At 41.0% G+C, this 12,845-nt stretch overlaps 1 protein-coding gene across 1 annotated transcript; it reads right to left on the reverse strand.

Annotated features, from left to right (window-relative positions):
• Window positions 1-212: 212 nt before the first annotated feature.
• Window positions 213-4,575, reverse strand: LOC101841805 (cytochrome c oxidase subunit 7A2, mitochondrial). The gene is made up of 4 exons (XM_005073701.4): window positions 4,424-4,575; window positions 3,085-3,174; window positions 985-1,069; window positions 213-407 (listed from the first exon to the last, which is right to left on the reverse strand). The coding sequence occupies exons 1-4, from the start codon at window positions 4,439-4,441 to the stop codon at window positions 349-351; spliced, it is 252 nt and encodes an 83-aa protein (XP_005073758.1). The 5' UTR covers window positions 4,442-4,575; the 3' UTR covers window positions 213-348.
• Between the last annotated feature and the right edge of the window lie 8,270 nt (window positions 4,576-12,845).

A 12,845-nucleotide genomic window follows, 5' to 3' on the forward strand; every position in this document is an offset into this window, starting at 1 on the left:
AAGGGTCAACCTCAAATGACCTTGAAGACCACCTACTAATTCTTAGCGGCTGAAAGTAAAATTTCCTAAATAATGTCATAATGACAGTGCTTTAGAAAGATTTACAAAGGACTTTTTAAAAAAATTTTGTCCCTTACATAAGATTTGCAAGCACTGACCCAAAACTGATTTATTTTTCGGTACTGTACATTCAAGTGAAAAGGGAGACAAAGCATGGTAAAGACTGCTTTATTGGTGGCAGTTAGTACACATCAATAAATATTGATCCCCAAAGAAGAGCTCAGTTACTCATCAGATTCCTGGTCCGAGCGCTGAATGCAACTGAACCACGGGAAGGCTGGGATGAAGTCAGTTCTGCTTCTTGGGAAATGAAGCCATGGCTAACTGATAGATGGCATACACTGTTCCTGAGAAACACACGAAAACTTATTAGGGATGCTGGCATTTCAGTACATACACTTCTTATTTCAGCTCAAAGGTTAAAGGCAAAGCTGTTGTTCAGACAAGCTCGGAGGTAGGGTGTTTTCTTCTAGTGCCTAAGTTCCTGGGTTTGATTTCTAGTGAGAAGACACACACCTACACAACTCTTAATCAAACATAAGTATTGTGATAGATAATGAAATTTTTAAAAAATTAATCTAGTTTCATCATTACTTCATTTCTATTTTTAAAAGGTAGATATGTCACAATACCCTTCAACATAATGAATGCAAACTTTTGAATGTCCCTACTACTGGAGGCAGGGTAGTGTGAATGTTTGGGGAAAGGGACACTCACAGAAAGCGAACCACAAATCTGCGAGTGAACCTGTTTTAAAGGTCAGATTGCTCTTGGGTTGTATATTCTAAGTGGCCTCTCAATTGCTTATCTGAGGTGCTGTGAGATGGCAGACAGACAGACTACCTGCAATAAACACAGCCACAGCAAAAGTAAGGAAGGTGTCACTGCTGCTCCTGCCCTGGAAACACTCAAACAATGTCTTACCACCAAGTGTCAGAGCCATTGTAAGTCTGTAGAGGAGAGCATCAGATGTCCCGCCCTTCAGATGCACTGGGATCCCATTATCCTCCTGGGTGAAAAAACAAAGACATTGATACATATGTCACTTATTTCCAGTTAAGAGTCAGAATATTAATTATTCATATAAAATCCAATAGCTCCTGACACTCCCAGAATTTAAATAATTTAAGAGGCTTATAATTTTTATTCTTTCTCTACTGCTTTAAAATTACAAACATTTAAAAGACAGCATCGTTTTCAAGCTAACTGAAGACGTAATGATATCTTAAGGACTATACAAACTTCAGAGCAGGAACAATTACCCCTTGAATACAACAATGTAAATAGAAGGCCCATTGATCATTAGGAAGATTTTTCCCCTTATAAAATAAGGCAAGAGGCTTTGTTTATAACACTAGTTCACTCTTATCTACTTAAGAATTTAGTTTTATGAAATACATATTAATACTTTAACCACTTTAATTTTACTTAGGAAAAAGTTATAAATCACAAGACAAAAATCATTCACAATCTAATTACTGATAAAGGTTAAGTGCCATGTTCCATTGGGCCTTTCCCCAACTATTAACAGTATGGTACATATCACCATTTTTAAGATTTATATTTATCAATTCTCCTAAGTTATATATATTTAATATATAGAATGGCTTATGCTATATAATGATGTTATACAATATTTTCAAAAACAGCTTCTAAATCCATTCAAATCTCTCTTCAATGGCTACATAATATTCTACCAACTGAAAAATGTCTTAACTGAATTAGCCAATCCTTTAGCAATTTCTAGATTGGGTTCTTTAAAATCTTTCATCTATTTTCTTATATATATATATGCATGTATTCTAAAGTGTCTTAAAGAGGGTGCCTTAGATGACAGGGTATGTGATTAGTTTACAATGTTTCAACTACTAGATTAACTTCTGTCCCTAATATACTCCTGCTTAGCTTTAGCTTATATGGAAACCCTGTGGATGGTATTATATCTCCTGTTTGCCTGACAAATACAATGTTTTAAATCTTTCTATTTAGAGCACAGGGAGTGGGGTTGCCATTCAATCTGTTTGCTTTAAGAAGACTTGGCTCCAAGAGCTGACATAGAAGCTATAGTTTTTCAGTTCTAAGAACAGTTACAGTCAGGGTAATGTAGCTTTAAATCTATAAAACGAAAAACAATGACATGGTTACAACCATTTCTTGGTGACACTCATATGGTCAAGCTGGTGTATAAGTCTGTGTCCAGAAAGGGGCTGGAAGAACAGTGTTGGAGCCTTCATGGCTTTGAAGGAATCACCACATGGCAGTACTTCTGCTCCACCAACAGATAGGGGCCAGCAGTGGTCCCTCCATCTAGATCTCCAGAGAAATCATGTTCTGGCTCCACAAAAAGGTGAAGTCCAGATCTCTGCAGTTTCCCAATCCACTAGCTAGAAGGTGTTTAGGGCAAAGGGAACTGAATAGAGGGTTAGCAGTCAGGAGTAAAATGCCTGCAGCACTCCATAGGAGTATTCCTTGTCCAGACAGCTATGCTGACTTGATTTGCATTTCTTACAGACCTCAAATGATAAAACCATATTTGGAAAAACTACCCATCTGTTCCTTCTCCTTACAGAGATAAATCATATACTTTTAGGGCTTGATTGCTCTCTTCAGGTCTTTTGAAGTTTCCTTAGAAATCTTCCCCACCTAAGATTATTTACTCTACTCTTTCCTGTAGGTATGCTACGCCTTGTAACATCTACTAAATTTCTGCAACATACATTTTTTTTGTTTCTGGGCCTTTTATTTTCCTGTTCCTATACAATTACTTCCCAAAGAATGCCAATTCATCATAAATTACACACACACACACACACACACACACACACACACACACACACACACACCTATGCATGTTTTCCACCTCCCCAGGCACTTCTTGGATATAGCAAATAACCAGTTACCAAAGAGTCCCATATGCTCGAGCTTATACAAAAGAGGCTCTAAGAAGCAGACCTCTGGATTTGCTCCCTAAATTCACTTTCTGAGTTCTATTACAGGTAATGGTCACCTAAAATAGTTCAGTACCTGAAACAGCTTTTGTTTCTCTGAAACTTTGTTTTCAAAATGCCGTCGTGAAGTAGTGCTGATGGTCCTCTGGGTAACCTGACGGAGGGCCTGAGACAGAAAATCCACATCGAGTAAACAAGACTTAGAGCCTAAAGAAACCTTCTGAGGTCATTTCCAGTCCTTCACACAGTGAAAGGAAACTGAGTTAAACCATATCTAACTCATCAATACTAAATCCCAGGCTTTCTAGATGTTGTCTCTCCTCTGCTCTGTGTTTCACACTATGAATTGCGGTCTCCAGAAGCCATGGCCTATATAGCCTGTGCCTGAAATCAATCAATAGCATTTTATTTTTGTTGAACAAAGCACAATGAAACACAGAAAAAAATAAATTTAAAAGATAGACAACGTTCAAACATTTTCCTTTAGTATCCACATATGCTGAATACTTCACTGAAAAGTAAACCAGAAAGATTTGTTGTTTTTCAAGAAGGGTTTCTCTGTGTCACCCTGGCTGTCCTGTAACTCACTCTGTAAACCAGTCTGGTCTGGAACTCAGAGATCTGCCTGCCTCTGCCTCCAAAGCGCTGGGATTAAGGACATGTGCCACCACCGCCCCGCTTTTGGGGGGGGTTGGGCTACCCGAAAGATTCTTACTCAAGATTATTTTTGCAGTGGACGGCACACGCTAGGCAAGCACCCTACCAGTTACACACCTAGCCACCTAAGAAGATTCTAATGGCGTGTACGTCTTGCTTTTACTTGAATCAGTTAACATGCAGTCCACTTTCTAAATGGTAATTCTAAGTTACTAAAACTGTTAAATAATTACAAAAGAAAATCAAATCACATCTTTTTAATTTCTGGGAAAATACTTCACAAACCCAGTCAGAGGTGTTAAAAGGCAACTCGGAAACGCCATTACACTTCAGCCGTGAATACCCTTTAAATGCCAACCAAAATTGAGTAATTTCGTTCTTTAGCTTACTTCTGATGCAGATAATACCCGTGTAAATTTATATCCTTTCACTATGATACAAAACAAATGACAAAAGCCACTTTTCCGCCTAATGTTTCCAGGTGTCAACCCTCTTGCCCGAGCCTACATCAGAGATACAATCTTACCGATAATCGCCGGTTAACGGTAGTGACTAGGCAAGCAAATGTGGTCATGCTCTCCCCTCTACGTCTACCCGGCGATAACGAGCGGAGAGTATTCGGAAGGTCAGGGCAAGAGGACGCGGCCAAGGTGACTCCCGCCGCTGTCTTCTGCCCACTTCCAGTACGGGCCTCCGTCGGGGTCCCTGAGCCTCCGCCCGGACACCCCAGCACCAGGCAAACCCCAAAAGCTACTTACCAGCAGATTCCGCAACATCTTGGCTCAGTTGCTACCCACCAACCGCGACTACCGAACGCCAAAAGTCGGAAGCCACCGGGCCGGAAACGGAACTCCCTCCTGGCACCGCGCGTGCGTCCAGAAAGAGCGCTCGTTCCTGGAGGAGGGGCGGGGGGGGGGAGGGCGAGGAACTCGCGCTGGCGACCATAGAGACGAGAAACCGAGCTAGAGCGGTTGCTCGCAACGGCCTCTCTATCCCGCCTGCCTTCCGATCCATCTGTGCCATTCTGGGTCAGCGGCCGCTCTCAGAGCTGGGGCTGGAAGAAAGCAGAGGCTGTCTGCGACCCAGACGCGTGATGTCTGCAGCCCTTCGCTCTTTGGGGGAGTCAGTGGGAGACCAGACTTTCCGGAAATTCGCTAGTCATTTGAGAAGGCCTTTCTTTGAGCCATTGTTTACACGTCGTGCAAGCTTAAAAATGCAAACGCTCAACACGGATACAGTCCAGTTTGGGGGTTTGGCTTCCACAGATGAAAGTGGGAAGTGTTAAGTCTTCGTGCCGAGACCATACCGGGAAAGGCAGTGTTGGTATCCACGGGTATCTAGCACTTTCTTACGCTAAACTACGCGTGCTGGAAGCGCTTTTTGTGTTCCCAGACTCTGGAATTGGCTGGCTTCATTATGAGTCTGGGAAAACGCTGGAAAGAGGGGAGTATATTTTTAATTGAGTTTCAACATAAGTATCGATTGCGTCTTGCTTTCTCCGACTACACTCTATGGAGTTGGCCGGCGTGCGCGTATTTTCCAGATAGGCTGTCAGCGTTTTGCATCAGTCCGGCTTAACTATTCCTTCTTACAACCTCCTTTATTGTCTCTGCTCACCCTATGTATGTACAAGTAAAACCAATCTGCCCAGCACTACAACAAATATCTTTCCATCCTTTTGCAAATTAGAAATGTCTCATAGCCATTTTATGTAAAAGCAAATGATAAATGGGTTCGACAATGGTGTAGGAATAAAAACTGGTAATGCTTAATGCTTAGATTTTTCAAATCCTAAGGTATTTTTCTTCTTCATAACCTACTGAAGGGGCTCTAGCGGACCCAAACATGCAAGCATGGCTCTGGCAGGCTTTGCCCTTCTCCCATTCCCTCTGCCTTGCTAAAACAGATTACTTTTTTTTTTTTTTTTCTGTTTCCCCATCAAGTTAGGGTTTCTCTATGTAAGGGACTGGCTGTCCTGGAACTTGATTTGTAGGCCAGACTGGTGCTGGGATTAAGGGCATGCACAATTGGTTTGCATTCTTAAGAGCTAGTCACCAGGGTCTATCCCCATATTTGGTCACTTCCTCCTTCTGAGACTGACTACCTATGTCCAACCATAAAAGTACTGAAGTCCAGCAATCAAAAGCTCTCTTTTGTTTCACTTAATTAACACGCCCAGTTAGAATTAAACACTTCACCCTAACATAGGTTTCCCCTTTTATAAACTGTCGTTTGCCTGTGGACCCCATTTGTCTCCTCTCTATCCTTTTCTCTCCCTTTTGCTCCTTTCTCCTCCCTCATTCTCTATCTCCTGTCTTTGTCCCACTGGGGCAAATAAATCTCCTTTGTGCTAAGAACTTGCTCTTGGGGTTTCTTGTACAATACCTGTCCTTTTATCTAGTCTGTTAATTTGCCCGTTAACCTAACATACTTGAATTTTTCTTCCCCACCAAACTTATACACACCCATCAGGGCCAACTTATTTTCTACCACCTCTGAATGTAATCACATCTTTTGTTTTTTTGTTTATTTGTTTTTGTTTTTGGTGACAGGCTTCTCTGTATTGTTTTGGAGGCTGTCCTGGAACTTGCTCTGTAGACCAGGCTGGCCTCGAATTCACAGAGATCTGCCTGCCTCTGCCTCCCGAGTGCTGTAATCACATCTTTGAGTGTAATTACCATATATGTCAATAGTTAGGGTCTTGGGAATTTTCTACATTTATTTTCTGTAGTTGGAATTCCTTAGTTTGTGCTGTTTTCTCTTGTTTCACCACAGGCTACAAATTTCCCCAAGATAGACTGTATACTTATCATTCCCCTAGCACTACTAAATTAGAGGTAAATCCACTCACCAACAGTAAATGCATACTGTTTGACAGACCTAGGAATACTGACTGTCCAAAAAGAACCAAGAGTTCACATTAAAAGGACCTACTGCCGATACAGATCTTTATGACAACACACTTTTCTCTTTAGAGGATCATTTCATCTCAAACACATTCCATTTGAAAAAGGAGAGCACATGTGCAAAGTATTCACTATCCCATTCTCTCCTCCAGAATAAAAACAGACTTCTCTAAACTGTATGCCCTTTCTTTGGTCCTACTTTTTAAAATCCCATTTGAGGCAAGCTTCTGCATTATCAACAAATAACACAGCTGCTCAATTCCTTAGAGTACATTTTAATTTGGAAATAAACCATCAAGGAAAATAGCAACATGAGTTTGAAACAAGGGGGTTTTAGTGAGGCTTCCATGCACATTCTGCTGAAGTACTATTTCACACTGCTCCCTGTAGTTTTTGCTTGGCCTCTCATCCTTTCAACACCAAAATTTCAAACTATCCTACCGTTCTCTAAATGTGAACTGACATTTTCCTTAAACTCAAGAAATATTTTAGATGGCTAATGTACATCCTAAAGTATCTTATACTTTCTATTTTTTATTGTTACACCTTCTCGGCAATTTCCCCCAAACATTTTACTACCAGGATCAATTCTATAGGTGCAACCTCAACATCTAATCTGACCATTTATGATCTGCAATACCACCACTGCAGGCCATGCCAGCAACATCTCTTGCTTGGAGTTTTGCAAAATCTTTGTTTCCATCTTCTCTTCTGTTACCACTCATTCCCAGTATCCAGATGGAATCTAAAAATGCTTAATATTTCTTGACAAATAGTACCCTCTCCCCCACACAAAAAGTTATTACATATAAAAGCAAAAACAACTACCATTTGTTGGCCTCCTTCCACAGCTTTGTCAACTCCAAGGTTATTTACTAATTCCTTGTTTCTGCATTCTGATGTTTGTTTGTTTTGAGGAGGGTTTCTCTATGTAACAGTCCTGGCTGTCCTGGAATTCACTCTGTAGACCAGGCTGACCTTGAACTCAGAGATCCGCCTGCATTCTTAAATCATTATTTGGATAAAAAATGTGGCTGAAGCAAGGTGGTGGTGGCACACACCTTTAATCCCAGGAGCTGGGAGACAGAAGCAGGGAGATCTAGGAATTGGAGGCTAGCCTGGTCTCCACAGAGTTTCAAGACAGCAAGGGCTACACAGAAACCCTGTCTTGAGAGGAAAAAAAAAAAAAAGATAAAAGAAAATTGTGGCTGAAATTTGCCTTGGTCTATCAGACCTCACTGGTTCCTCCTATGTATGCTGGAAATTTATTACCAGAAATCTGCATTTATCCAATGACCCATAAGTTAACTTTCAAAATGGGTTCTTTTCCAAAATACCAGTTTGATGTTGCTTAACTTTGTTGATATTCGTTCTTGTTCTTTTATATTACAGAATGGCTCTTTTGAGTAATGCTTACATGAGATTTAACTCCAGATGCAAAATTTTGAAGTTGCTCGTCATTTTATATACTGAGTACAAATTTAATCAAGGCCCTGTCTGAGAAACTAGAATGTCTAGTGTCATTACTTCCAGATTACTACTATCTCCCTTTATTGTATATCACAGCTGGATTGATGGATCATTTCTTTACTTTTCTCAATCAAATCTTTGATGATTGTGGTTTCTATGTTGATACTACTTAAGCTATTACTGATGAACACAAGAGATCAATAAAACTCTTGGTAGATGGTAGAGCATACACAGGTAGAGGGAAGGGAACAGATAGTGTGGTATCATTTTGAAGGTGCCTTGGAGCCACTCACAGCTTTAAGGAGTGCAGGTTTAGAACACAAATTCCATTTTAAGATAATGCTAGCTGTAATTAAAGGTTGGAGAGCTGGAGAGGACCCAAGGTACTAGGGCCAGGGAGTCAGAAGGTTCTGTAATAACCCAAAAAAGAAGGGAGGCTGAACTTCAGCAACAACAGCAGCAGGACATAGATGAGTGGATACATATGATAGCACATTAAAAAACATGTACCTTGAAAAAAACAGTAGTGTGTTTATTTAGGTTAAGCAGCTGAAAAGCTTAGGGTTTCTACATTAATTCATAATAGAGTCAGTCTATTCAGCAATCCATGGAGAGTAATATAAAAGAAACTCTTTGGATAGGGGTTGTATGTGGCCCAGTAGAGTCTGGGCACAACCCCAATATCCATTCCACCTCCATCAGCAACAAAAGAAAATCCAGGATTATATGGAATGATTACTACTTTTGTGTTATTAACAGTCTAATTCAATATCAATCATTTTTTCAAGAGAAATACTAAATAACCTAGAGCTCAGGAGAGATATCAATGAATACACATAAAGATCCACTGTAAAGATAGTAGTGAAAATGGTAATTTACTAGGCCAGGCATGGTAGTTCACATCTTAATCCTAACACGCAAGAGGGAGGGGCAGGTAGAGTTCTGTGACTCTACATGCAGTCTGCTCTACATGCAGAGTTCAAAGCCATCCAGGGGTACACAATAAGTCACTGTCTGCAACAAATAAGGCATTAAAAATGCTTCTTTTGTTCCAGAAGTATGTGTATGAGTCCAGACCACAATCTCTAAAACTCCCAATATTTTATATGGTGAGCATAATTAATATATACAAAGGAAACTAAGGAAAATAAGTAGGGAGAAAAATCCGGTGTTATTCACAAGCCAGATACACAGGATAAAAAGGAAAGGAACATGCCTGTAAGAAGTATCGAGATCAAGGTAAATTTGTTTGGCTTGGCAGACATGAACAATTCATTGGGTATCTAGTGTCTTAGTTAGGGTCTCTATTGCTGTGAGGAAACACCACGACCAAAGGCAGCTTGGAAAGGAAAGGATTTAATTTGCTCCCACTTCCACATCACAGTTCATTATCGAAGGAAGTCAAGTCAGAAACTCAAGGCAAGAACTTGGAGGCAGCATCTGATGCAGAAACAACAAAGGAGTGCAGCTTACTGGTTTTTCCTCACGACTTGCTCAGTTTACTTTCTTATATATTCCCAGGACCACCCACCTAGGAGTGGTACCACTCACAAGATGTGAATTAATTTCACACCAATCCCTAATTTAAAAAATATCCCACAGACTTATCCGATCTGGTGAGAGCACTTTCTCAATTGATGTTTTCTCTTCCCAAACAACTTTGGTTTGTGTCTAGTTGACAGAAAACTGGCCAGCACAATTGACTCCTTGTCAGCTTGACACAAACACATCACCATTAGACCACAACCTTTCCTTTCTTGTTCATCCCCTAAATCTCACAGCAATATCAATATCAATATAAAGTAATACAATATAAAACATTCCAGCATTTTGTTTTTTCTTTTTTTCTGTTTTTTGAGACAGGGTTCTTCTCTGTGGCTTTGGAGGCTGTCCTGGAACTAGCTCTTGTAGACCAGGCTGGTCTCGAACTCACAGAGATCCACCTGCCTCTGCCTCCCGAGTGCTGGGATTAAAGGTGTGAGCCACCACCGCCTGGCTTTGTTTTTCAAGACAAGATCTCTATGTTTGTTTATTTATTTGGTTTGTTTGAGACAGGGCTTCTCTGTAGCTTTGGAACCTGTCCTGGCATTTGCTTTGTAGACCAGGCTGGCCTTGAACTCACAGAGATCTGCCTGCCTCTGCCTCCTAAGTGCTGGGATTAAAGGCGTGTACCACCAACGGCCGAATGGTTTCTCATTTACAGCCCTGGCTGTCCTGGAACTCAATTTGTAGACCAAACTAGGCTCAAGCTCAGAAATTCACCTGATCCTGCCTCCCAAATTCTGGGATTAAAGGCATGCACCACCATATGAAGCTTAACATTCCAATGTTAAAAAGTCCTACAGTCTTTAAAAATCTAAGCACAGTTCAAAGTCTCCTTAAAATATTCAAAACTTTCTAAAACTCCAAAGTCTCTTTAAAGTTCAAAGTATCTCAACTGTTGAACTCCTGTAAAATTAAAATCAAAATGGTTTCTTATTCCATGAGGGAATAGCCAGGGCAGTCACAATCAAATCAAAACCAAAGTCCAATAGCATGAATGTCAGAATTTTGGGATTCCCATATTATCTTCTGGGCTCCAAAGGGCTTGGCAATGACATTTCTCTGGCTCTGTCATACATAACACATAGATTATCTTGTAGGAGGCACACACCCAAGCAGCTCCACTCCAGGGATGCTGCTATGCTTGGTGATCATCACATCATAGTGACATCTCCAAAATATTGGGGTCTCCACGGCAATTGGTTGCACCTTTACCTATAGCCTCATCTGGGTTCTTTCCAGGGACTTGACCTTGCTACATGGTGCTACACCTAAACTTCTACCCATAACTCTTATCAGTCCTAGGGCTTCTACTTCAACTGAGGCTACACATTCACCAATGCCCTCTTCCAGTGTTAAGTCTTGACTGCTCTCCATGGCCCCTTTATGTATTAAAGACCAGAATCACCTTGGAAACTCTGGCACATTACCAAGTTGGCTGCCAGGAGTTGTAGACTTGGCCACCTCTGGACCACAGATCTTGTTGACTGACCACAGGTCTTATGAGCTAACCCCAAGGAAATGCTGCTGCCCCTCATCACCTCCTACCCCATGGTCTATGTCATCCTGGAACTTGCTATGTGGACCAGGTTGACCTCAAACTCACAGATCCTTCTGCCTCTGCGATTAAAAGTTGTGTCACCAAGCCCAGCTACTGTTCTCTTCTTAACCACTACCAGTTTTTCAACTCCAGATAACCAGCATCAACTATCCTAGTAAAGCTAAGGTTTTTATTTGGTGGTGTTGGTCACTCGTTAATCACAGTCAACTCTTCAGTTCCAGATGATCAGACTCCACAAGCGTCTTTAAAACTCTCAAACTTATCCCTGAAATTTCACAAACCAGGCCTTCATTGTCTGCCCCACTCTTACTTCCATGTTGTTTCTCTAGCCCTAAGTTCCAAAGTCCCCTCACAATGACCAGGTCTATTATAGGAATATCCTCACCACCTGGTACCAATTTGTGTCTTAGAGTTTCTATTAATGTGATAAAACTCCATGACCGAAAGCAGCTTGGAGAGGAGTTTATTTCAGCTTACATTTCTATATTACAGTCCATCACTGAGGGAAGCCAGGGGAGGAATTCAAACAGGGCAGGAATGTGGAGGCAGGAACTGATGCAGAGGACACAGAGGAGTGCTGTTGACTAGTTTGATCCTCATGACTTGCTCAGTTTGTTTTCTTATTTACTCTCAAGACCACCTACCCAGGTGGGCTAGGCCCTCCCCACATCCCCCACTTAATTAAGAAAATGCCACACAAGTCAGTCTGGTAGGACCATTTTCTCGGCCGGGCGTTGGTGGCTCACGCCTTTAATCCCAGCACTTGGGAGGCAGAGGCAGGCGGATCTCTGTGAGTTCAAGGCCAGCCTGGTCTACAAGAGCTAGTTCCAGGACAGCCTCCAAGGCCACAGAGAAACCCTGTCTCGAAAAACCAAAAAAAAAAAAAAAAAAAAAACCCCAAAAAAACAAAACAAAACAAAACACAAAGCAGGAAAAAAGTAATGTTTACCATAAAATCTTAAAAGGAGTTTAAGCCCCAAATAGATTAGACAGAGAGATAATCAACTTCAACAAATTTGTGAAAAACAACCAGATGTACTATAACTAAAGTGGACAGAGGAAGCTGTAATCTGAAGAAGCTATAGGATGAAATCAGTATGAAGCACACCTGTTGGTCCACAGGCCCTCAGAAGCTTAGATATGGAACAAAGGATACAGCAAAGGATAGACTTAGGGACAGGTCTGAAAATGGCAGGTTGAAACTAAAGTCATATCTCTAAGATGTTATTCTTCTTAGCCAAACTGTAAACTTGGTCAAAAGCCATGGTTGAGGAGCTCACAGGCCCCAGAGGTAAAGACTATTAATATTCTGCTAAAGGGACAGAGAATCAAATTGTCCTAGAAATTTGTATTTTTATACCCACAGATTCGTGTAGTTAATCAGAGAAGTTTCTTCACACAGTGGTTGGTGGTTAACACAGAAACTCACAATTGACAGATGCAGAGAGTAAATGTCAAAAGAACAGTCAGTCAAAAATGGGACATCTACATTACTCCTACAAGACTCATTATAGAATATGAAGATCAGAAAAGCCAGAGGTTGGGGAGGACAAGAACAAAATGCACACATGTGCACACACACTCAAGCATGAAGTACTAATGTATACACACCAAAACATAGGAGAGAGGACAACTATGCAGCCATCTGAAAAAGCCAGCATCTAAGATCAGATTCTTTAAAAGTAGTGGAGAGAAAATTGC

Source organism: Mesocricetus auratus, unplaced genomic scaffold, assembly GCF_017639785.1.
Source record: "Mesocricetus auratus isolate SY011 unplaced genomic scaffold, BCM_Maur_2.0 Super-Scaffold_100691, whole genome shotgun sequence".
Lineage (NCBI taxonomy): Eukaryota > Metazoa > Chordata > Mammalia > Rodentia > Cricetidae > Mesocricetus > Mesocricetus auratus.